The sequence below is a fragment of the Globicephala melas genome, chromosome X, assembly GCF_963455315.2.
Source record: "Globicephala melas chromosome X, mGloMel1.2, whole genome shotgun sequence".
Classification (NCBI taxonomy): domain Eukaryota; kingdom Metazoa; phylum Chordata; class Mammalia; order Artiodactyla; family Delphinidae; genus Globicephala; species Globicephala melas.
Window position 1 is genome coordinate 61,095,686 of NC_083335.1, and position 27,480 is coordinate 61,123,165.

Consider the following 27,480-nt stretch of genomic DNA (forward strand, 5'->3'; position numbering starts at 1 on the left):
GCTACTCTGAGGAGAATTTTTTATCAAACTTAGCTGGCAGCAGTTTGTGAAGGCCCAGGCAAGATAATTAACAAACTCACCTAGACACTTGAGTTTAGTGACTTCATAATTGGGAATTATCAACATTGATATTATAAGTTAATTTTAATTCTTTTTAGGATTTTGAAATGTTTCACAAGGCAAAGGAGAACAAAGAGATTCTGAAATTCCTGAAGATGGAATGAACGGGCAGCAATGACACAAAAGATGTTTACCAAGGTGGATCTACGTATACTTCCACATACATCAGTTACTTCTAATTATGACAATAGAACTGTTTCATTAAAGTTAATTGCTACCTAGACTAACTTGTAATCACTAACATGTGAGTCTTTCTATTTCCATCATGCATTAAAATCACTCTATTACATTGTGAACATTTTATAAAGCTGTGTAAAAACAAAAACTGTTAAATATCTATCAACATCAAACTTTTCTTTTAAGTCACTAATAGCTGTCAATTTCTAGTCATGAAATAGACTTTTAATGTAATTTTCAATTTACTTTCAGTATTATTTTTTAAATGTTTCTCAGTATATTTAACAAAGGCCTGCATACTGTACTGGGGGCTGTTTAAAAAAATAAAAGAAAAAAAAAAGATCACTGGACTCCATTCCAAATCCTCTCAAATGGAAATAAGGAGGGAATAAGAATTTGTATTGTTAACAAATTCCCCAGGTGACTTGTTTTGTTTTGGTACACTAAACTCTGGGAACCAATACCAAAGAATAACAAAAATTTTAGGTCATCCCTCCCTTGACTTCCACCTGTGCTATAAGGTAGTCTTCCTCCAAAATTTGTTTCTCCTCCTGTGGTTTCTATCTTGCTGAATGGCACCTCCATTCACTCAAACCCCAACTCCGAATCCTGAGTCATTCTTCTTTTTTTTCTCGGTACACGGGCCTCTCACTGTTGTGGCCTGTCCTGTTGCGGAGCACAGGTTCCAGACGCGCAGGCTCAGCGGCCATGGCTCATGGGCCTAGCCGCTCCGCGGCATGTGGGATCTTCCTGGACTGGGGCATGAAGCCATGTCCCCTGCATCGGCAGGCGGACTCTCAACCACTGCGCCACCAGGGAAGCCCTGAGTCATTCTTAATATCGCTCACTCCCTCACCCCTGTATGCAATCAATCACCAGACTCTAGATGAGCTAGTCTTAATACCTCAGTTACTTCTCCAGCTCTCCAGCTATTGCCCTTGTTCCTGTCCTCATCACTCTTGTCATGCCATTGCAGTAATATCTTAACTCCCTACTTCCAGTTTTAATATTCTAATATCTGCCCTTTGCATTGCTGTTAAGTCAGGACTTTTCAACCTTTACTGAACTTTGGAATCACCTGAAGAACTTGAAAAAACATGTCTGGATCCCACCTTTAATGATTTCAATGTGAACCTAAACTTGTGAACAATAGAATTAGAGAGATCTTTCAAAACATAAGTTTAGTCAAGTCTATGTAGCCTGCAGCAAAATGTTTCTCATAGTTTGGTATAAGAAAACCACATTCCTCAGTATCATCTGGATAACTTAATAAATATGTAGATTCCTGGACTTTTCCCCAGACCTCTAAAGCTGGGCAAAGATATTTGGATTTTATATGAGTAGCTTCAGATACCACACTAATTTTTGAGAAGTGCTTATCTATAGGTTAAAATCTAAACTCCATATTCATTCTCTGAAACAAACTTCTGTAGATCATTCTTTTCACACTTTTTAGTTACATCCAACTCTCTCCACCATTAACCCTACTTACCTGTTTGTAGTTTCCTGGATGTATCAGCTTTGCATTATCTTGCCTTTTTTTTGTACACACCTGCAGGCTTACATCATCCCACCATCTGCTTGACAAATAATTACAGATATTTCAAATAAAACTCCTCTAAGGTGCCTTTTGTGACCTCTTCCTCCCTTAGAGAATGAAACACCATTTTTCTTTATGACCTAGATGACCTACTACCTATTTTATTGCAGCACTAGTAACAGTTTAGAACTTTCACCTCCCTTGAAAGTCATAATTGTCAATACTTCTTCAGTGCTCACAGTGTTCCAGACACTGTTCTAAAGTGCTTTATATGAACTTACCTTATTTAATCCTTACAACTCTATGAGATAGGTTCTATAATCATCCTCATTCTATGGATGAGGAAAATGAATTTCCAAGTAGTAATTTTCAAAAAGCTACACAGCTAATAAGTGATAAACCTAGATTTTGGAGCCATTGCATTGACGAAGTAAAAGGCTCTTAACAAGAAGAGGATCTGAAAGAAGAGAAGGCAGCAAAAAAGTGAATCAGTGATGTGGGTCCCTATAAAAGAAGTCCCACAGATTGGCCCTTCTTATGGTCAAAACCCCCAGAGAGATGGGAGATATAGTCCTTAAAACTCCCAGCTAGTTTTAGGGGAACCAGAAAACAGAAAAGAGTGGTAACTCTTATTTCTAAAGTTGAGCCAGAGAATTCTCACAACCTCTCACTGCACCACAACTGGGAAGTTGCAATTCTTAAGTGAGGGTCTAAGGTAATAGGATTGAGCGCAGCCTTGTAAAGCCTTACATTTCCATTACAGTGAGTGAAAGGGCACCCCAAGCTTCCCCATGCCTCTTATGGGAATAAACAAAGACCAACCAAATGAGAACAATTAAAAGTTATTCAGAGATTGCTATAACTAGTAGTCAGCCACCATCACTTACCTTTTTTAGAAGCTCAAAGGCAGGCAAAGGAGTGGGAAGGCTTTATAATGGAAAAATAGGAAGACTTCAGATATGTCCTGATTGGAAGCTGTTCGCCTTGGGGAAGCTGAAAACAGGCTAACTAGAAGCAGGGCATCCTAGATTAAATCTGTTAGGGGGGCATATTTGGTTTCCTCCACTCACTTCCAATTTGTAAGCAGGACCAAAATTAGGGAAGCTGGCAGTTTATCATGTTCTGGTCTTTTTGGACTGATTCTTACAGGAGGTTGTTTGACTTCCTGCACAGTTTACTGCAGAGGTTGGGGTTTGGCTTCCTGAGTTAGCTGTTGCAGGTTATGTGTTTCAGTTCTATTTTTATATGAGGACTGGCCTTTGTCTGTTTGTATATTCAGTTTCACATTCCACTCTAAGATAGGATCAAAGGTGGCTGAGTGTGAGCTAGCAGATATAGAAACCTTCAAATTCAGGAAATGGATGATGAGAGTTGTTATGAATCTGGTGACCAGAGAATAGAGGGATATAGGCATAACATCTGCAGTTTAAAATCAGTTTATTCTTTAAAACAGAGAAAATGCCTATTATGTGAAAAATGTTCTCTCCTTTAACACCTTATTCCTCCAGCTTTCAGGCAGAGACTAAGAAAACTGAGGAGGATTGTCATTCAGCATAACAACATTAACTGGAGCTGCCCAAAGGACTATTAATCTGGGTAGCATAAAAAGTGCACTGATTTTGCAGATACAACACCCTAATATCCATCCCCTGAGAAGGCATTTTTCTCATGTCCCCTTCTAAATCCCCTGTAATGGATTGAATGGCCCCTGAAAAGATATGTCCACATCCTATTCCTTTCAACCTATGAATATTAGCTTATTTGGAAAAAGGGTCTTTGTAAATGTAAGGATCTTGAGATGAGGAAATCATTCTGAATTATCCAGGTGAGTCCTAAATGTAATGACAATAATCCTTATTAGAGTGATATTATAGAAAGAAGAGAAGGCACCATGACCACTGAGGGAGAGATTGGAGTGATATGACCTCTTGCCAAGGAATTTCTGGAAACAACAGAAGCTGAAAGAGGCAAAGAATGGATTCTCCCCTAGAGCCTCCAGAGAGAATGCAGACCTGGTAACACATTGATTTCAAACTTCTGGCCTCCAGGGTAGTGAGAAATTAAATATCTGTTTTTTTATGTCACCCATTTTGTGGTAATTTGTGATTGAAGTCACAGGAAACTAATATTATGCCCCATGTGCAATTTCCCAAAATTAAGATAAAAGGGAATAAAACCATCTAGGGTCATGGGTGAAGTCAAAAGAGGAAGAGGTTTCCCCTTACTCCATTAGAGGATGAACACACGGATGCCGCCAAGTTCACAATACAAATGAGAAAGCTAGTGGAATAAAGCAAGAGTCACTGCGAAGTCCCAAGTAACTTTTATAAATTCTGCAATGCAGATATTTTGAAAAGGCAAGTGGCTACACAATGAAATTAACATAGATGTATGCCACCAGCATTTCTTAAAAATGAAATAAAACACTAGAAAATACTATAGTGCATGACACATCTTTTTTAAAAGTTTTTAACTCAGGACTCACTCAGGATAGAAAAGCAGTGGGTATTGCTTGAAAACATTGCAAGGTGAATTAAAAGCCCACAGACACCTGGGGCAAAAATTATAATTAAGACATAGAATACATTGCTTAAAGCTTCGGAGGAATACCTGAGGAATGAGTTTCTTTGGGGAATTACAGCATTCAAAAGTACCCATGTATACTAGGTAATTTAGAAAGGCAAACAATACCAAGGACAAACAGATGGAAAGTTATACTGTGTTCATGGACTGGAAGAATTAATATTGTTAATTCTCCCATACTACCCAAAGCAATCTACAGATTCAATGCAACCCCTATCAAAATAAGAAGAACAATTTTCACAAAACTAGAACAAATAACTAAAATTTGTATGGAAACACAAAGACCTCAAATAGCCAAAACAATTTTGAGAAAGAAGAACAGAGCTGGAGGAATCATACTCCCTGACTTCAGACTAAAAATGCAAAGCTCCAGTAATCAAAACAGTATGGTACTGGCACAAAAACAGACACATGGATAAATGGAACAGAATAGAGAGCCCAAAATAAACCCATACACTTATACTCAATTGATCTATGACAGAAGAGGCAGGTTATACAATGGAGAAAAGACAGACTCTTCAATAAGTGGTGCTGGGAAAACTGGACAGCTACATGTAAAAGAATGAGATTAGAACATTTTCTCATACCATATACAAGACTAAAGCCAAGTGGATTAAAGACATAAATGTTAGACCAGAAACCATAAAACTCCTAGAAGAAAACATATGCAGAACACACTTTGACATAAATTGTAGCAATATTTTTTTGGATCTGTTTCCTAAAGCAAAAGAAATGAAAATAAAAATAAACAAATGGGACCTAACTAAACTTAAAATCTTTTGCACAGCTAAGGAAGCCATAGACAAAATGAAATGAAAACCTATCAAATGGGAGAAAATATTTGTTAATGATATGACCAATAATGGGTTAATATCCAAAATATATAAACAGCTCATATGACTCAACATCAAAACAAAACAAAACAAAAAAACACCCAATCAAAAAATGGGCAGAAGGACTTCCCTCGTGGTGCAGTGGTTGAGAGCCCACCTGCCGATGCAGGGGACATGGGTTCGTGCCCCGGTCCGGGAAGATCCCACATGCCACAGAGCAGCTGGGCCTGTGAGCCATGGCTGCTGAGCCTGCACATCTGGAGCCTGTGCTCCACAATGGGTGAGGCCACAACAGTGAGAGGCCTGCATACCACCAAAAAAAAAAAAAATTGGGCAGAAGACCTGAATAGTCCTTTTTCCAAAGAAACCATACAGATCGACAACAAGCACATGAAAAGATGTTCATCATTGTGAATCATCAGGGAAATGCAAATTAAAACCACAGTGAGATATCACCTAACACCTGTCAAAATGGCTGTCATCAAAAAGACCACAAATAACAAATGTTGGTGAGGATGTGGAGAAAAGGGAACTCTCATACACTGTTAATTGTTAATTGGTGTTACCACTATGGAAAACAGTATGGAGGTTCCTCCAAAAACTAAAAATAGAACTAACATATGACCCAGCAATTCCACTTCTAGGTATACATCTGAAAAAAAAAAAAGACACATGCACCCCAATGTTCATAGCAGAATTATTTACGATTGTCAAGATATGGAAACAACCTAAGTGTTCATCAACAGAGGAATGGTTAAAGAAGATGTGGCATGTGGCATATAGATATAGATATAGATATAGATATAGATATAGATACAATGGAATATTACTCAGCCATAAAAAGAATGAAATTTTTCCATTTGCAGCAACATGGATGGACTTGGAGGGTATTGTGTTAAGTGAAATAAGTCAGAGAAATACAAGTAGTGTATATCACTTATATGTGAAATATTAGAAAAGAAACAAACTAGTGAATATAACAAAACAGAAACAGACTTAGAGATAGAGAACAAATTAGTGGTTACCAGTGGGGAGGGGGAGGGGGGAGGGGAAATTTTGGAGTAGGGGATTAAGTGGTAAAAGAATTATGTATAAAATAAATACTATACAAGGATATATTGTACAAAACAGGAAATATAGCCAATATTTTATAATAGCTATAAATGGAGTATAACCTTTAAAATAGTGAATCAATATATTGTACTCCTGTAACTTATATAGTATTGTACATCAACTACATCTCTATTTAAAAAGAAGGCAGAAAATCATAAAAGAGAAAAACCACCTTCACCAGATAAACAAATGCTGAGGAATTTTGTTACCAGTAGACCTACCATACAAGTAATGCTAAAGGGGTTCATTCATGATAAAATGAAAGGACACTAGACAGTAATTCAAAGCCATACAAAGAAGTAAAGAATCACAGCATTGGTAACTACACAGATAAATATAAAAGCCAGTATTATTTTATTTTTGTTTGTAACTCCTCTGTTTATTTCCTGTGTGAATTAAAAGATAATGCATAAAAATCTGTGTCATTGGTTACATAATAAAGATGCAATTTGTGATTAAAAAACAACATATAGGGGTGTTTGAAAAAGCTGTATAAGAGCAAATTTTTTATATGTTATTTCAGATAAGGTGGTATCAATTAGAAATATAGAAGGTCAATAAGGAAAAAGGGGACTTGAATAACAATATAACCTAAGCATATAAAGGACTCCACCCAACGGCAGCAGAGTACACCTTCTTCTCGAGAGTATATGGACTATTCTCTAGGATAGACCAGATAGGAAGAATAGAAAAACAAGAGAGCATCAATGGAACCAAAGTTTGGTTCTTTGAAAAGATCAACAAAATTTATAAACCTGTAGCTAGACTGACAAAGAAAAAAGCCTCAAAATATTAAAATAAGGAAAGAAGATGGAAACATTACTATTAATTTTAGAGAAGTTGAAAGAATTATAAGAGAATACTATTAATGATTGTAGAACAACAAATTAGATAACCTAAATGAAATGGGCAAAAATCTGAGAAACATGCAAACTACCAAAACTGACTCAAGAAGAAATTGAAAATCTGGAGAGAACTATATAAAGAGATTAAATGTCTCATCAAAATTTTCCAAACAAAGAAAAGTCCTAGACCAGAAAATTTTAATGGTAATTTCTGCCAAACATTTGAAAAATAATTAAAACCAATCTTTCTCAAACTACTCTGAAAAATAGAAAACAATGGAATGCTTTCTAACTCATTCTATGAAGCCAGCATACCCTCAAACCAAAGCTAGATAAAGACATCACAAGAAAGGACAATAACAGCCCAATATCTTTTATGAATATAGGTGTAAAGATATTCACAAAATTACTTGTAAACTGAATGCAACAGCATATTAAAATGATTATACACCACAAGTGAGACTTATCTTATGAATGTGAGTGGTTCAACATAAGAAAATCAATTATTGCTATACACCACATTCACAGAAGGAAATAAAAAAACACATAATCATTTCAATTGATGCCAAAAAAGCATTTGACAAAATCCAATACCATTTCATGATAAAAAAAAAAAAAACTCTCAGTAAACTAGGACTACAAGGGAAATTCTCCAAAATGATAAAGGGAATTTATTAAAAACAACAACAACACATTGTTAACATCATTCTAAATTGGTAGAGACTGAAACCTTTCTCCCTAAGATCAGAAACAAGACAAAGATGTCTGCTTTCTCTACTGTTATTCAACAATTTGCTGGAAGTTCCATCCATAGAAATTAGATAAGAAAAAGAAATAAAAGGCATCCAATTTGGAAAAGAGGAAGCAAAACTATTACTACTCACAGATAACATGATCTTATATATAGAAAATCTCAAGGAATCCACAAAGAAGCAACTAGAGCTTATATTAATTCAGCAAAGTTGCAGGGTAAAAGATTAACAGACAAAAAGGCAGTTGTGTCTCTATAAAAGAGCAATGAAAAATATGAAAAAAATTTAAGACAACAATTCCATTTACAGTAGCATCCAAAAGAATAAAATAACTAAGCATAAATGTAACCAAGGAGATGAAAGACTTATACACTTAAAACTGCCAATTACTCATGAAGGAAATTAAAGACCTGAATAAATGGAAAAACATCCTGCATTCATGGAATGGAAAACTTAACGTTAAAATGGCAGTACTGTACCCAAATCAATCTACAGATTCAATTCAACCATATCACAATTCCAACAGCCTTTTCTTGCAGCAATGGGCAAATTGATCCTCAAATTCAGATGGAACTGCAAGGAGCCCCAAATAGCTGAAACAATCTTGAAAAAGAAGAACAAAGTTGGAAACACAATTCTCAACTTCAAAACTTACTACAAAGTTACAGTAATCAAAACAGTGTGGCAATGGCATAAGGGTAGACATATAGACCAATGTAATTGAATTGAGGGCTCAGAAATAAAACCTATATATCTATGATCAATTAATTTTTGATGATGGTACCATGACTATTCACTGGGGAAAGAACAGTCTTTTTTTTTTTTTTTTTTTACATCTTTACTGGAGTATAATTGCTTTACAATGGTGTGTTAGTTTCTGCTTTATAACAAAGTGAATCAGTTATACATATACATATGTTCCCATATCTCTTCCCTCTTGTGTCTCCCTCTCTCCCACCCTCCCTATCCCACCCCTCTACGTGGTCACAAAGCACCAAGCTGATGTCCCTGTGCTATGCAGCTGCTTCCCACTAGCTATCTATTTTAGGTTTGGTAGTGTATATATGTCCATGCCACTCTCTCACTTTGTCACAGCTTATGCGTCTCCCTCCCCATATCCTCAAGTCCATTCTCTCGTAGGTCTGTGTCTTTATTCCTGTCTTACTCCTAGGTTCTTCATGACATTTCTTTTCTTAAATTCCATATATATGTGTTAGGATACGGTATTTGTCTTTCTCTTTCTGACTTACTTCACTCTGTATGACTCTAGGTCTGTCCACCTCATTACAAATAGCTCAATTTCATTTCTTTTTATGGCTGAGTAATATTCTGTTGTATATATGTGCCACATCTTCTTTATCCATTCATCTGATGATGGACACTTTGGTTGTTTCCATCCCCAGATCATTGTAAATAGAGCTGCAATGAACATTTTGGTACATGATTCGTTTTGAATTATGGTTTTCTCAGGGTATATGCCCAGTAGTGGGATTGCTGGGTCATATGGTAGTTCTATTTGTAGTTGTTATTTTTTTTATTTTATTTTATTATTTTTTTTGCGGTACACGGGCCTCTCACTGTTGTGGCCTCTCCCATTGCAGAGCACAGGCTCCGGATGCGCAGGCCCACCACCCATGGCTCACGGGCCCAGCCGCTTCGCGGCATGTAGGATCTTCCCGGACTGGGGCACGAACCAATGTCCCCTGCATCGGCAGGCGGACTCTCAACAACTGCTCCACTAGGGAAGCCCTATTTGTAGTTTTTTTAAGGAACCTCCATATTGTTCTCCATAGTGGCTGTACCAATTCACATTCCCACCAGCAGTGCAAGAGTGTTCCCTTTTCTCCACACCCTCTCCAGCATTTAATGTTTCTAGATTTTTTGATGATGGCCATTCTGATTGGTGTGAGATGATATCTCATTGTAGTTTTGATTTGCATTTCTCTAATGATTAATGATGTTGAGCATTCTTTCAGGTGTTTGTTGGCAGTTTGTATATCTTCTTTGGAGAAATGTCTATTTAGGTCTTCTGCCCATTTTTGGATTGGGTTGTTTGTTTTCTTGTTATTGAGCAGCATGAGCTGCTTATAAATTTTGGAGATTAATCTTTTGACAGTTGCTTCATTTGCAAATATCTTCTCCCATTCTAAGGGTTGTCTTTTGGTCTTATTTATGGTTTCCTTTGCTGTGCAAAAGCTTTAAAGTTTCATTAGATCCCCTTTGTTTATTTATGTTTTTATTTCCATTTCTCTAGGACGTGGGTCAAAAAGGATCTTGCTGTGATTTATATCATAGAGTGTTCTGCCTATGTTTTCCTCTATGAGTTTGATAGTTTCTGGCCTTACATTTAGGTCTTTAATCTATTTTGAGCTTATATTTGTGTATGGTGTTAGGGTCTGATCTAATCTCATACTTTTACATGTAGCTGTCTAGTTTTCCCAGCACCACTTATTGAAGAGGCTGTCCTTTCTCCACTGTACATTCCTGCCTCCTTTGTCAAAGATAAGGTGACCATATGTGCGTGGGTTTACCTCTGGGCTTTCTATCCTGTTCCATTGATCTATCTTTCTGTTTTTGTACGAGTACCATACTGTCTTGATTACTGTAGCTTTGTTGTATAGTCTGAAGTCATGGAGCCTGATTCCCCAGCTCTGTTTTTTGTTCTCAAGATTGCTTTGGCTATTTGGGGTCGTTTGTGTTTCCATACAAATTGTGAAATTTTTTGTTCTAGTTCTGTGAAAAATGCCAGTGGTAGTTTGATAGGGATTGCATTGAGTGTGTAGATTGCTTTGGGTAGTAGAGTCATTTTTACAATGCTGATTTTTCCAATCCAAGGACATGGTATATCTCTCCGTCTATTTGTATCATCTTTAATTTCTTTCATCAGTGTCTTATACATTTCTGCAAACAGGTCTTTTGTCTCCTTAGGTAGGTTTATTCCTAGACATTTTATTCTTCTTGTTGCAATGGTAAATGGGAGTGTTTACTTGATTTCACTTTCAGATTTTTCATCATTAGTGTATAGGAATGCCAGAGATTTCTGTGCAGGCCAATATCACTGATGAACATAGATGCAAAAATGATCAACAGAATACTTTCAAACAGAATCCAACAACACATTAAAAGGATCATACACCATGATCAAGTGGGGTTTATTCCAGGAATGCAAGGATTCTTCAATATATGCCAATCAATCAACGTGATACATCATATTAACAAATTGTAGGAGAAAAACCATATGATCTTCTCAATAGATGCAGAGAAAGCTTTTGACAACGTTCAACACCCATTTATGATAAAAGCCCTGCAGAAAGTAGGCATAGAGGGAACTTTCCTCAACATAATAAAGGCCATATGTGACAAGCCCCCAGGAAACATCTTCCTCAATGGTGAAAAACTGAAAGCATTTCCACTAAGATCAGGAACAAGACAAGGTTGCCCACTCTCACCACTCTTATTCAACATAGTTTTGGAAGTTTTAGCCACAGTAATCAGAGCAATAAAGGAAATAAAAGGAATCCAAGTCAGAAAAGAAGAAGTAAATCTGTCACTCTTTGCAGATGACCTGATACTATACATAGAGAATCCTAAAGATGCTACCAGAAAACTACTAGGGCTAATGAATGAATTTGGTAAAGTAGCAGATACAAAATTAATGCAAATAATTGTCTTTTAAAGAAATTATGCAGGTACACCTGTCTATCTACATGGAAAATAATTAATATGGACCTCTATCTCAAACCATATACAGGTACAGAAATTAACTGAAAATGGACTAAAGACATACGTGTAAGATCAGAAACTATAAACCTCTCAGAAATAAGCATAGAGTTAGATCTTTGTGTCTTTTGATTAGGTAGTAGTTTCTTGCACCAAAACAGAAGCAACCAAACATAAAAAATAATTGGATTTCATCAAAATTAAAAATATTTGCACCTTAAAGGAGACTATCAAGAAAGTGAAGAAACAGCATACAGAATGGGATAGAATATTTGTAAGTCTTGTATCTGGTAAGAGTGGAGTATCTAGAATATATAAGGAACTCATAACTCAAAAACAAAGAGACAAACAATCCAATTAATAAATGGGCAAGGACTTGAATAGACATGTTTCCAGAGAAGATATACAAATGGCCAACACACAGGTAACGATGTTCAACATCATTAGTCATTTGGGAAATGCAATTGAAAAGCACAATAAGATACCACCCCACACCCATTAGGATGGCTATTATCAAAACAAAAAAAATCAAACAAACAGATATTAACAAGTGTTGGAGAGGATGCGGAAAAATTGGGACTCTGTGCACTGCTGGTAGAAATGCAAAATTGTGTAGCCCTGTTGGAAAACAGTTGATCAGTCCCTCAAAAATAACATAGAATTATCATATGACCCCAAACATATACTCCTAGATATATATACATGTACTCACATGTTCATTGTAGCCTTAATCATAATAGCCTAAGGTGAACACAGCCCAAATGTCCATTAACAGATGAGTAGTTAAATTGGTATATACAAACAATAGAATGTTATTCAGTCATAAAAGATTAAAGTACTGATACGTGCTATATCATGAATAAATCTCCAAAACATTATGCTAAGTGAAAGAAGCCAGACACAAAAGGTCACATATTGTACGATTCCATTTATATGAAATGTCAAGAATAGATAAATCTATAAAGACAGAATGCAGATTTTTGGTTGCCTGGTGCTTGGGGGAGTTGGAATGGGAATAAACTGCTTAATGAACAAGGAGGTTTAATTTCATAAAATAAACAAATAAGGAAACAAACAAAAAGCTGCAGCATTACCTCCTATCTGAGTTTCTAGATTGCCAATCTGCTCTACAAATTCCAGACTTTCCAGTCACCATTATCGTGTGAGTCAATTCCTTAAAATAATTAATATATATTTAGAATTCAGATATAAAATAATTCCTACATATATATAGGACATATATATATATCCTAGATATGCATATATATCCTATTTGTTCTTCTGTTCTGTTCCTCTGAAGAACCCTCACTGATAGAGATTTTGGTACCTAGAGCAGTTTTACAGGAACAGAACCTTAAAGATTGAGTTTTTTCTCTTTTGTTTCTGAGGTTTCTGCAATTGTCTCTCTAAACTTATCAGATTTAAATGCATTAATGACTCTATTTTCAATGGTAAAATGGGAATCAATAGTCCAGGAATTATGTGTTAATAGAGAAATGCAAAATATTGCCATTGGAACTCCTAATAAAATACTTATAAAAGGCAAGGTTCTGGGTGACTATGTATTTGATGCCTTAGAACATTTTTGTCAAACTCACAAATATAATGAGATTGGTAGACTCTTCCTAATTGCATTAGAGAAAGTGGGGAAAGGAAAAAAATACTCTTTTGTAAAATTTATTTTCCAGTTATAAACATATATGGAGAAATTGATTACATGTATATAAATGTGTATATAGAGAGATAGGTGTAGACAGAGGTGCATACACATATAGATGTGTATTCATTTATTTATTATCATGATTTAGGATGTGTGTGTCACTGGAGATCATAACCAACAAAGTTGGAAAGCCATTATTGTAATGGGTTGAAACAGATGACCCAAACCTAAAATTAAGGCTTTTTTACATTCTTTTTTTAAAAAAATATACATTTTTTCAGACTGTGTGTGTATGTGTGTGTGTGTGAGAGAGAGAGAGAGAGAGAGAGAGAGAGAGAGAGGGAGAGAGAGAGAGGCTGGCTAAAGAACATTTGGATTGTTCTGAGTCCCTTCCTTCTATGACAGGGGCGTAATAATGAGATTAGAATATATTTCAAGTTAGTTTTTAAAAAACAGAAGTATTGTGTATAACATAGCATAAGTAAGCAAGGTATATTTCAATAATCTTACCTTACTTATACAGAGATAGTCTCCTATAGCAACTTTGACCTGATTTAATTATCTAATATGAAGTCTGTTTATTAAATCAAGTACATTATAAAGATGAGTCATTAATAATTTGTTGGAATAATTTGGGGAGATAATCGATACATCAGTCTATGAGCCTTTGTGTTAAGAAAAGATATATGGTATCTGAGATGTGGAAATATATTGTAAAGTATGAATATATACAGTTAATAATTCCTTAGGCATAAATACTTGTTCCTCTAGTGCAAAGGCTTTCAAACTATTCTTGTTAGAGTCTTAGGAGTTCCCTAGAATTATTTGATGTTTGGCAGAGTACGGGGGAGAAAGTAGAGCCAGCATGACTCATATTCCCCCAAATACAAATATAAACACACACCTATTTTAATCAGAAAAACTCCACGTGCATGTCTTCCATACCGGGCACCTACTTCATATTTACCTTGAAGAAAAAGTTGTACCGATCAGCTTTAAAAAGCACTAACTGGTGATTGCTTCGTAACCAGAAGTGATCAGTATTGGAAATAGAAATGTATGTTTTTGAAAAAAATCTTGAAGTATGCCCTTTATAATGATTTTTTTGTCACTTCACCAACTTCTTTTTCAAGATGACCCTAAGAGAGGCATAGTAGAAACATCACTGGATTGAGTAAGAAACCCTAGACTCTTGAATACGTAACTTGCAAAATATTCTTATTTTGCAAGTTACCAGCTTTGTGTCCTAGGGTAAATCAATTGAGTTTTCTGGATTTCAATTTCCTTTTTGGTAAAATGAGGTTGGTTTAGAAAAGATTAAAGTAGCAAATAGGTTTTAACTCTTGTGCCAAATCTGGTGAGTGTTATTGCCTTTCTAAAGTAATGTGTTTAGAAGGATTCTGACACACAGTAGGAAAGAGCACTATGATCCTTTAACAATATTTTCCATGGACAATGGAATGGGTAAGGAAAACTTTTGGGCAATTTATTTAACATCCCTGGGCTACACGATCTCTTAAAATCCTTTCCAATCTTAAGGAATGTAACATTTTTTTAAAAAAGTAAAAAAGTACATCAAGTAAAATGTAAAGCATATGAGTAAATGAGTAAATGCAATAAATTTCTGAGCAGATAGAAAATCAAATGACTTGAATGGGGCAGGGAGGGAGGGATGAATAGGTGGAAGAGAAGGGACTTTTAGGGTGATGAAATTATTATGTTACTGTAATGTAATGTAACATTATAACACTCTAATGGATATGACATTACACATTTGTCAAAACGCATAGAATTGTAAAATACAGAGTAAAGCCTAATGTAAGCTATGAACTTAAGTAAATAATAATTTATCAATATTGGTTCATCAATCATAACAAAATATACTCCAATAATGCAAGATGTTAATAATACTGGAAACTGGGAGATGGAGAGGAATATGTGAGAACGCTCTGTGCTTTCTGCTCAATTTTTCTTTAAACCTAAAACTGCTCTAAAAAGTAATCTATTAATTAATTTTTAAACTGAAAAAAATTACATGGACCACTCATTACAAAAGCAGACTGCCAAATAATGGCAGTAGGAAGTTTCAAAGAAGAATAAAAATATATTAAAGGGATTTCCTTGGTGGTCCAGTGGTAAAGAATCCGCCTTCCAATTCAGGGGACATGGGTTTGATCCCTGGTCCCAGAACTAATATCCCACATGCCGCCGCAGAGCAACTAAGCCCGCGCACCACAACTACTGAGCCCACATTCCTCAACTAGAGTGCCTGCGTGCAGCAAACTACACAGCCCGTGTGGTCTGGAGCCTGCACACTGCAACGAAAGATCCCACGTGCTGCAACTAAGACCCAACGCAGCCAAAACAAACAAACATATATATATATAAGACTTGCCTACCTCCCTAGCTTCTTATCACAAGCACCCTCACATTTGTAATATGTGTGCTGACCACGGATAGTCTCTACCTTAGCCATGCTGATGTACTTATAGTTTCTTTAATGCTCCATGATGTCTCTCGCATCCAAGCCGGGGAACACACTGCTGCACTCCCCTTACTTTTATACCTAACTCCTTCTTAGCCTCTATGTCTTAGTTTATATATCACTTCCTATAGGAAAGTATGCCTGATCACCTCCTACATACAACACATAATGAGGTATCGCTCCTAAATCTTCTCTTAGCACCACTTACCTTCTGTATTAGAAATGCCTAGCAATTTGTACATCATCCCACACTACACTATTAGTTTCTTAAAAGTAGAGATAATGTCTTGTTCATGGCAGTATTCTCACCCCTAAAAATGTGCCTGCTATCAATATACAGTATGTGACTAAAAATATGGGTTGAATGATTAATTATAATTACCCCTCATAGTAGCACCTTAAAATTTAGACATTATAAAATGTAGAGAAAAAGATTTTTAAAACAAAGTTCTTTGATGACCAGGAATGCATTTTTTATTTCCTCAGAGCATATCAAATCCATTGCAGCAAACAAAATATGTAGAATGGAGTTGGAAAGGCTATTTGCCATCAGCTACGAAGACTGATGTACCACTTGCTGAGGTGTCAGTCACTATACCAGGTGCTTACTTTGTGGTTTTTCCCACCTCCACTTCAAGCTAGTTATTATAAATTTAATGCACAGTCTTCTCCAATGCTTTCACTTAATATTTTACTAATACTTATAAATAGCTAAAACCACATGTGATTTGCATATGTTTCCTCTATTGAGAGTAAAATGAAAAGAAATGGAATTATCCATAATTTATCCCAAGCTCCATCTATATGAACAAACCTGCTTGTTTTGACTGACTTAATCAATTGAAGTCAGGCCAGAAGCTGTCAATCCAATACCTTATTTGACTTTTTCATCTGAGTGAGCTGATAAAGTCAGCATAAGAATCAAAATGCTTTGTGAGTGAAGAGACAGATTTAAATTGGACAAGCAAAATCGTTGAAGTAAAATCTATACTTCCTCTTTGTTTTTCTAAATTGCTTGCATGTATTTGCCTCAGAATTCCATTTCACAGCTCAGACTTTATGCTGTCATAGCAACAGCAATATTCAGTAGGACCAGGATTTAATTTTTAAATGTAAGTAAATTTTACAAAAGTATTCAAGCCCCAGAATTTGACTTTATAGTCAATTTTTCAGAAATGTATTTATTTCATATATGGGCCCTAAGAGTAGAGATGGGCAGAAAATGAAGATTCCTTTCATGATAATTTTTAGGGTGACGAAAAACTACAGATGTTAGAGTTACTAAGACTTAGGTAACTACCATTTCCCAGCTGTGTGACCCAAGCAAGTTATAGAACTTCAGTTTTTCCATAAAAAATATGGAGATAATAATATCTACTGTATTAGTTAGGGTTCTCCAGAGAAACAGAACCAATAGAAAAAACACATACATCCATTTAAAATAATTGGTTCATGTGATTGTAGTAGTTGGCAAGTCTGAAAGTTTGAAATTTGCAAAGCAGGACAGCAAGCTGGAAATTCCAGCAACAGTTGACGTTGCAATCTTGATTCCAAAGGCAGTCAGGAGGCATAATTCCTTCTTCCTCAGGAGGTCTAGATCTTTTTCTCTTAAAGCCTTCAACTAATTGGAAAAGGTCTGCCCACAGTATGGAGTGTGACCTGTTTTACTCAGTCTGTTGATTTAAATGTTGACCACATCTAAAAAAATACTTTCACAGCAACATCTAGACTGGTGTTTGACCAAATATCTGGGAATTTTAGCCTAGCCAAATTAACACATAAATTTAACCATTACACCTACTTCTCATGACTGTTGTGAAGATTAAGTAAAATTATGTAGGCATATGACCTAGCAGAATGCCCAGAGTTGATTCACAGCCTTCACTATGCCCAGTCACAATCTAAATAATTAGGATTCAAGTGAAGAAAAAAGTGAAGAAGGAAAAGGTGCTCTATATGCTCTGTAGCTCTTTTTTCTTTACTTAAAAGTGGGAGAGTAGAAATTAAGTTGCTAAAACAAGTACCCACTTCTGTCTCTCTGTCTCTTCTCCTACATTAATTCAGCAGTAATGCAAATTAATTACTCCAGTAGTAATATGAATTAATAACTCAAGGTCTTCAAGAATCTCAATGACTTGAACAATTTCTGAAATTGAGACCTTTTCTTTGTCCTTTCATTTTTAACTTTGGTCATGAGGTTAACCTTCCCACAGTATATTTTAATAAGAAACCTAGGAAGATCACCTACTTTTAAGGCTGTGTCATTTTGCTAAAACTTTGAGGAAACTTATTTTTCTCATAAATCCCATGGCATGATAGGTTGGAGGGACTGAAGGCATACTATATTTCCATGTACATTCCAAGCATGTTAGAGCCAAAGAAAACTAATGTTAAAATGTTTTAACTTGTGGAGGAAATGAGAAAATGAGATATATTTTATCATGAAAAACAATCATGCTGTGCTTTTGTAATGGTGTAGTAAGGAGTATGGCAGAAATTCCCCCATCAAAACAGCAATTTGACTGAAGAAAATTCAAAAGTAACTGAAAGTTCTGGAAGTTGTCCTAAGGGCATATAGCTATACTGGAATAAGAAATGACACCAGATGTTAACTTAATTCCACAGGAAGAAATAAAGAGACCCAAAATTATAAATAAGGTTAATATGCATATAAAACCCCTCTGTATTTATACAGTCCTCTTCCTTGGGGTACTAACATTTATCCCTTTGCATATAAGACCCCTCAATTGCAGGGTTTTTAGATCCTTTTTTTTTGTCCAGAGGAATCCCCTTTATATTTCATATAGTGGTTTTAAAAAATGAAGCATAAAGGTTATGGGGTGTCATAACAAGGGGACTGAAGAGCACTTCTAGTACAAGTGACAGAAGTGGGATGGGAGAAACGCTTGGTGGTCTGTCATCTTATGCTGAAAATAATCTTAATTTAAAAGGCTGCCTAGCAGAGTAAGATGCCTGCTCCTGCTCTCCAGATACTTCTTGCATGATCACCATTAGGTTCCATAATCTGGAAGCTTGAATGAGCCATTAGGAAATGAAGGCATTTCCCACACCAGCTAGAATAGTCACGTGATACAAGGAATTCCATTCAATCCTGGGGTTCCTGCCTGTCAGGAGGAAGTTAGGAATTTTTCTCCCTGCTTCCAAAAACCTCTTCCCTTATAGGCATTTCTGGAAAACCTTAGTAGAGCAAAAAGAATTTTGCAATCCTGCTTAACTCCCTAACATATCCCAAGAGTCTTGGTAGATGGTGCTGTGTGAATATATATATATATATATATATATATATATATATATATACACATATACATATATATATATACACACATATACATACACACACACACATCTGTATCTATATTGGTTTAATTTCATACATACAAGTAGATGGTTATATATTGTTCCCTAAATACTACTACTACTACTACTAATGAAGCTGTTTCTAAAGCTTCTTGTTTCTTGGTTCTGGAAACCAAGAGAGCTTTAACAGTGGGGAACCATGCTACTACCCTGCTTAGTGTGCTGCTTGGTAATTGGAGGGAACAGAGCAGACCAGCACACCGATGGAGGTGGAGACTTTGGGGAGTAGGTATCTCAGAAAATGAGTATACACTCCCAACCTCAGAAAGTTGAATCAAGAGCAATCTAGGAAAGCAGGGGCTCTGTTGCTCATGGAATACCAGAGACCCAAACCCCACCTTCCCGCTGCTTTGCTTTCAGGCTTGTGTACTGGTTTCACTGGCTTAGTTATTGCAGCTTCCTACTATCTCTTGGAGTTTAGTGTGTCTTTAGGACAGTGCAACATCTTTAGTCCTTCTTAAAAGAGGCCTCAGGGTCTTCCCTGGTGGCGCAGTGGATAAGAATCTACCTGCCAATGCAGGGGACACAGGTTTGATCCCTGGTCCGGGAAGATCCCACATGCTGCAGAGCAACTAAGCCCACGTGCCACAACTACTGAGCCTGCGCTCTAGAGCCCATGAGCCACAACTACTGAAGCCCACACACCTAGAGCCTGTGCTCTGCAACAAGAGAAGCCACTGCAATGAGAAGCCCATGCACCACAACAAAGAGTAGCCCCCGCTCACAACTAGAGAAAGCCCATGTGCAGCAATGAAGACCCAACACAGACAAAAAATGAATAAATAAAATAAAAATTTTAAAAAGTGGGGGGGGGGGCCTCAGCATAGCCTTGAAGGCAGCTCTCTAATATTCAGAATTTCACTTGCTTTTCTTGTATCTACAGGACATATAGTATTCAGCTGACAAAAAGAAAGATTTCAATTTGGCAAGACTCAATAAAACATTTTACTTTAAATATACATATATGCTAATTGTAAGGTATAGTCTAGTAGATATACACATCTCAAAAATGTCATCTGTTTTTAAAGAATGTCTATTTTTGACAGTGTTAACTTATTTGATATTAAAGTAAAAATGCCCACATAAAATATTGCAAGTATCATCATCTGCATTTGATATAGCTCAGGAGAAAATATTGAAAAATGTTTTAGCATTTTCCAGAATTTATTACAAGATACCTTGTTTACTTTAGAGTTCTCCATAGCATATTTTTGTACACAAAAAAATGGATTAGTTGTTTGATTCTAGTGTGTATTGCAAAATTCAGAGTCCTAAATAGGAAATTTAGAAAGTTTATTCAAATTGTTTTCTTTCTATTATTTTCTCTTTTCTCCTTCCCCACCATCTAAAAAATATATTACCCTTCTAAAATTATTATTACACTATTTAGAAACTCCATGAACACGAACACAAAAATTATGTTTCTGACAGTACTGAGTTTATTTTAAAGCATTGCATCATGTTTGAATCTCAGTAAACAAAGCCATGTCTTCATTGTATATTGATTTTGGCAAAGAGCACAGACTTGCATACATCAAATGATATGATAAAGTAATTTAAAGTAAAAGGTGTTTGCTTTTAGTAATGTGAAACTAAAGTACAATATTAATGTGGAACTAAAGTACAATATATGTGTCTTCTGGGTGATTTAGGCCATAATGTTTCTTATCTTCTTAGAAGTTTTCAAAATTAACATTTTTTAAATTGATCCTTTTATCTGATACTTACGCTATTCACTGGAATAGAGGCATAGAAAAGATTTTCTCTGCTTAGATTAATGTACTCATACAATATATGCCTAAGCTGAAACCAAAAGGTCAAATATCTGAGAGATAGTGGCATTCGTGATCACAAGTGGTTTTAAAAGGGGAAAAATGAGTTCCAACCTATTTTAAAATATTTAATTAAAAGTCTGAGCTCTGGGGCTTCCCTGGTGGCGCAGTGATTGAGAGTCCGCCTGCCGATGCAGGGAACATGGGTTCGTGCCCCGGTCCGGGAAGATCCCACATGCCGCAGAGTGGCTAGGCCCATGAGCCATGGCCACTGAGCCTGCGCGTCTGGAGCCTGTGCTCCGCAACAGGAGAGGCCACAACAGTGAGAGGCCCATGTACCACAAAAAAAAAAAAAAAAAAAAGTCTGAACTCTTTGCAAAAGGATGCCGTTTTTAACTTATTTGCCATCATACTTCCATAGCATACATATGCATATTTCACTGGGGCAAGCAACTTAGTAACATGATTGCATCATAGCTGCGTAGTTAAGCAAGAAATTTGTCAACTGAATACATCTTTATTTTGGTGGGAGGTCATCTGTTCCGATCACTGAAACATGCAATGAAAGGCTACATTTAGAAGCCTAGAAAACCTGTGGTTCAGTACATAGAAGTTTTAACTACAAAAGAATGTAAATGTTATAATTACCATCAGAAATTACAATGTCTGACATATCATAAACATTATCTGCAACTACTTTTTAATCACAATAATTTCACATCAAAAAGGTACATATTTTTGTTCACTAAAATTGAGGCAATTTGGGAACAAGAGAGATTCTTTCTTTCTCACTCATCTTTTAAAGTTACTTAATGTACAGTTACAGATATACTTAAGCTGCAATAATAATATCAAAAAAGGGAACAGGTGTTTGCTTTTTAAAATCACTGAAGTACATAAAATGCCCTAGCAGACAACAATACTATTCCATGACACCTCTTAAAATTTTAAGTTCATCTCCCATTCTCCTCATCATAATGTTCACATTTTAATTATGTATTCATTTTGATTGTTTGCATGTGAAAACAACAACTATCTATTATTTCAACATTAAGCCTATTTCTTTTGAAGCCAAGATAATTTTGCTATTTTATAAAAAGCAGTGGAGACTCCTTTGTCAGGATGCTTAAGGCAGAATGTTTAAGGTTCATGCTTGCTGCTTTGCCTGAGCTTCTGCTTCCTGAAATGAAAAACAAACAACACAGATTTAAATATCACAAAGCAGGCATCCGTGTGTATTTTGGTTAGACTATATTACCTCAAATTGCTAAGAATATTCAAAATCAGAAAAATAGCTGCCAGAAAAGACTGCTTAAAAATTCTTAATAGAAAAATTAAAAAATAGAAACTTCTGCCTAGAAACAGATGTCATAGAGGACTGTCTATAATTCCATAAAAGCAAGTGATTTACAATTATAGTTGACATTTTATTTAAAAGTAGCTAAGTTCCATTTTGAATGATTTTTCACAAAAATTAAGTGTTCAAAAACATTGTCACCTATAGTTACAGTCACGTGAGTTTTGTTTAAGGATTAAGCTACTTAGAAAATGTGTTATTTGCCAAAGTATTGTTGCTTTTAAATTTCATGGCAGTAGGCTCGAAGAGGTAAGGTTGTCTTTCTATTCCTGTGGATGGTGAGTACTTCTAGCATAGGAACTCTGACCTATAGGTGTGCTCTCGCACTTAACATAGTACTTGACACAAAATACACGTCAAGGAAAGTTTCTGGAAATAAGGATGGGTGGCAAGAGTGACTCTGGTGAAAGAAACCTCAGACTTGAGCTGTAGAAATCATGTATGCTAGACAATGTCACTCTAAACATCTGTCACTAATTGAGTACTTGACAGTCTCAGGAGGAGTGACAGCAGCTGCATATTCCAAAATAAGCCTCTAATGCTAACCCCAGAAGAAGGGGAAAAAACAAACAAACAAAAAGATGCTATATTTTTACCAAAAAAAAAAAAGAGAGAGAGGTAGAAATGATAGAAAGAAGGAAACCAGAGGACAGTGTAATTCATTCTTAATACATCCTTAACAAAACATATGTAATACACTACTGACTCACCTTCCAAAACTCTTAGTCAAAAACCAAAAACAAACTTCCCTAAGCTCTTTTGAAATTTCTAACATGGTGTTTGGCTGTCTAAATGAATATATCTTAGACCCACATTATGTATTTTGTTTCATTTTATAGAACAAGCTTCCAAAAACTTCCTCACACAACACAGTGAATTTTATACTAAAACCCCTCAGTGGGGCTTTCCTGGTGGCACAGTGGTTAAGAATCCGCCTGCTAATGCAGGGGACACGGGTCCGAGTCCTGGTCCAGGAACACCCCACATGCCGTGGAGCAACTAAGACCATGCGCAACAACTACCGAGCCTGTGCTCTAGAGCCCGCAAGCCACAACTACTGAGCCCACGTGCCACAACTACTGAAGCCCGCATGCCTAGAGCCCATGCTCCGCAATCAGAGAAGCCACCACAGTGAGAATCCTGTGCACCAAAACGAAGACCCAACACAGCTAAAAATAAATAAATAAATTAATTAATATAAAAAATAAAAATAAATAAAACCCCTCAATAGCATAGCATATATAGGTGGGGAAGCAGTGGTATAAAAATGTGAACACATGATAATGTGAAGTCCTTCTTCTTATGAGCACGTAATGCCTCTGAGTAACTAGTATTTTGGAGACAGCCTAGTTCCCTAAAGTTACACTTATCAATCTTTGTTGTAATTTGTCATAAATTCCTTAGCTCTCACTTATCCTTTTTAATGGAAGAAATTACTAGCATAAAAATCCAAAACAAAAGGCAATTCAAACTTCTTTGTAATTTGTATTTAAGAATACATCATATTTAAATTATTTACTTTTCTAATTGTGTTTTATTCATCAAATATGTAAATTGTGCTACAAGCTTTATTATTATCTAAAAGTAAGTAGTCAGTATTTATAGTATCATGAGTTATTTAATCAACCAGAGAGCTCTAGAAACAGGCATATGATGTGTTCTCACCCTCTACTCCCACTATATACATCATTCTATAAATGCATTGGTTTTGAGTTAGATAATCCCAGGTTCAAATTCCATATCTGCTACTGAATTATTATGTAGCCTTGGACAAATTACTTAAATTATCTAATCATTAGTTTCCTCCTCTGTAAAATGGTATTGAGGACACCTAGCTCATAAGGACGAAGTAAAGATAAAATGAGATGAATGTGAACTGTGTAGCTCAATGCTTAGTCCATCGCAGGTATCCAGACTTCTTTCCTAACGTTTTCCTTTCCACTTTCTGCCTAGTCACTAAGACCAACACCACAGCTAAGTGTTATTAACATACAGTTTCTCTTGGAGATGCAATAAAATGGGATGGGCTTACTGGAAATAGGAATGCTTCAAATCTCACAGCAGAAGCAGATTTTCATGGCCCCTCCCTAAAGCTAGGTGGTTTAACCAAAGCCAATAAGAACACTTCTTTAACCAGCATGTTCTATACCCTCAACCTACTAGTGAACACAGCTTTTCCAGAGGAGTGGTATTCCTCTCAACATGAATATCACTGGATTTTTATTTTTTAGTAAAAATATATCAGTTAGAGAATGGAGAGGAAGATGGCGGAAGAGTAAGACGCGGAGATCACCTTCCTCCCCACAGATACACCAGAAATACATCTACACGTGGAACAACTCCTACAGAACACCTACTGAAGGCTGGCAGAAGACCTCAGACCTCCCAAAAGGCAAGAAACTCCCCACGTACCTGGGTAGGGCAAAAGAAAAAAAAAAAAAAAACAGAGACAAAAGAATAGGGACGGCACCTGCACCAGTGGGAGGGAGCTGTGAAGGAGGAAAAGTTTCCACACACTAGGAAGCCCCTTCGCGGGCGGAGTCTGCGGGAGGCGGAGGGGGGAGCTTCGAAGCCGCGGAGGAGTGCACAGCAACGGGTGCGGAGGGCAAAGCGGGGAGATTCCCGCACAGAGAATCGGTGCCGACCGGCACTCACCAGCCCGAGAGGCTTGTCTGCTCACCCGCTGGGGCAGGCGGGGCGGCGAGCTGAGGCTCTGAGGCCCGGGTTTCGGTTTCGGACGGAGCACTGGGAGAGGACTGGGGTTGGCGGCTTGAACATAGCCTGAAGGGGTTAGTGCACCACGGCTAGCCGGGAGGGAGTCCGGGAAAAAGTCTGCACCTGCCGAAGAGGCAAGAGACTTTTTCTTCCCTCTTTGTTTCCTGGGGCGTGAGGAGAGGGGTTTAAGAACGCTGCTTAAAGGAACTCCAGAGACGGGCGCGAGCCGCGGCTAAAAGCACGAACCCCAGAGACGGGCGCGAGCCGTGGCTAAAAGCGCGGATCCCAGAGACGGGCGGTAGATGCTAAGGCTGCTGCTGCCGCCACCAAGGGGCCTGTGTGCGAGCACAGGTCACTCTCCACACCCCTCTTCCGCGGAGCCTGTGCAGCCCGCCACTGCCAGGTTCCCGGGATCCAGGGACAACTTCCCCGGGAGAACGCACGGCGGGCCTCAGGCTGGTGCAAAGTCACGTCGGCCTTTGCCACCGCAGGCCCGCCCCGCACTCTGTGCCCCTCCCTCCCCGCAGGCCTGAGTGCGCCAGAGCCCCCGAATCAGCGGCTCCTTTAACCCCGTCCTATCTGAGCAAAAAACAGACGCCCTCCAGCGACCTACACGCAGAGGCAGGGCCAAATCCAAAGCTGAGCCCCTGTGAGCTGTGAGAACAAAGAAGAGAAAGGGAAATCTCTTCCAGCAGCCTCAGAAGCAGCGGATTAAAGCTCCACAATCAACTTGATATACCCTGCATCTGTGGAATACCTGAATAGACAACCAATCATCCCAAATTAAGGAAGTGGACTTTAGGAGCAAGATCTATGATATTTTTTCCCCTTTCCTCTTTTTGTGAATGTATATGTGTATGTTTCTGTGTGAGATCTTCTCTGTATAGTCTTGCTTCCACCATTTGTCCTAGGGTTCTATCCGTCCATGGTTTTTTTTAAATTTTTTTTCTTAATAATTAATTTTAATTTTAATAACGTTATTATCTTTTACCTTCGTTCTTTCTTTCTTTCCTTCCTTCCTTCCCTCCTTTAGACAACGAATCATCCCAAATTGAGGAGGTGGTCTCTGACAGCAAGATTTATGATTTTTCCCCTTTTACCTCTTTTAGTGAGGGTGTATGTGTATGCTTCTGTGTAAGATTTTGTCTGTATAGCTTTGCTTCCAACATTTGTCCTAAGGTTCTATCCGTCCCTATTTTTTTTTTTCTAAATAAGAATTTTTTAATTCAATAACTTTATTATACTTTATTTTATTTTTACTGTATCTTCTTTCTTTCTGTCTTTTTTCCTTCTTTCCCTCCTTCCTTCCTTCCTCCCTCCCTCTGTCCCTCCCTTCTTTCCTTCTTTCTTTCTTTCTTTCTTCCTTCCTTCCTTCCTTCCTTCCCTCCTTTCCTTCTTTCTTTCCTCATACTTATAATAATTCTCTCTACTTTTTCTCCCTTTTATTCTGAGATGTGTGGATGAAAGGTTCTTGGTGCTCTGGCCAGGAGTCAGGGTTCTGCCTCTGAGGTAGGAGAGCCAACTTCAGGACACTGGTCAACAAGAGACCTCCCAGCTCCACATAATATCAAACGGCAAAAATCTCCCAGAGACTTCCATCTTAACACCAGCACTCAGCTTCACTCAACGACCAGCAAGCCACAGTGCTGGACAACCTATGCCAAACAACTAGCAAAACAGGAACACACCCCCACCCATTAGCAGAGAGGCTGCCTAAAATCATAATAAGGCCACAGACACCCCAAAACACACCACCAGACGTGAACCTGCCCACTAGAGAGACAAGATCCAGCCTCATCCACCACAACACAGGCACTAGTCCCCTCCACCAGGAAGCCTACACAACCCACTGAACCAACCTTAGCCATTGGAGACAGACATCAAAAACAGCGGGAACTACGAACCTGCAGTCTGCAAAAAGGAGACCCCAAACACAGTAAGATAAGCAAAATGAGAAGACAGAAAAACACACAGCAGATAAAGGAGCAAGATAAAAATGCACCAGACCTAACAAATGAAGAGGAAATAGGCAGTCTACCTGAAAAAGAATTCAGAATAATGATAGTAAGGATGATCCGAAATCTTGGAAATAGAATGGACAAAATGCAAGAAACAGTTAACAAGGACCTAGAAGAACTAAAGATGAAAAAAACCAATGATGAACAACACAATAAATGAAATTAGAAGTCCTCTAGATGGGATCAATAGCAGAATAACTGAGGCAGAAGAACGGATAAGTAACCTGGAAGATAAAATAGTGGAAATAACTACTGCAGAGCAAAAGAAAGAAAAAAGAATGAAAAGAACTGAGGACAGTCTCAGAGACCTCTGGGACAACATTAAACACACCAACATTCGAATTATAGGGATTCCAGAAGAAGAACAGAAAAAGAAAGGGACTGAGAAAATATTTGAAGAGATTATAGTTGA

At 37.2% G+C, this 27,480-nt stretch overlaps 1 protein-coding gene across 1 annotated transcript in view; it reads right to left on the reverse strand.

Moving 5' to 3' along the window:
• Positions 1-20,622: 20,622 nt before the first annotated feature.
• Positions 20,623-27,480, reverse strand: part of SH3BGRL (SH3 domain binding glutamate rich protein like) — a 91,382-nt gene continuing 84,524 nt past the window's right edge. Inside the window, exon 4 of the mRNA XM_060292293.1 lies at positions 20,623-22,158. Within this exon, the coding sequence (XP_060148276.1) occupies positions 22,126-22,158 (33 nt within the window). The 3' untranslated portion in view covers positions 20,623-22,125. The remainder of the gene's footprint in view (positions 22,159-27,480) is intronic.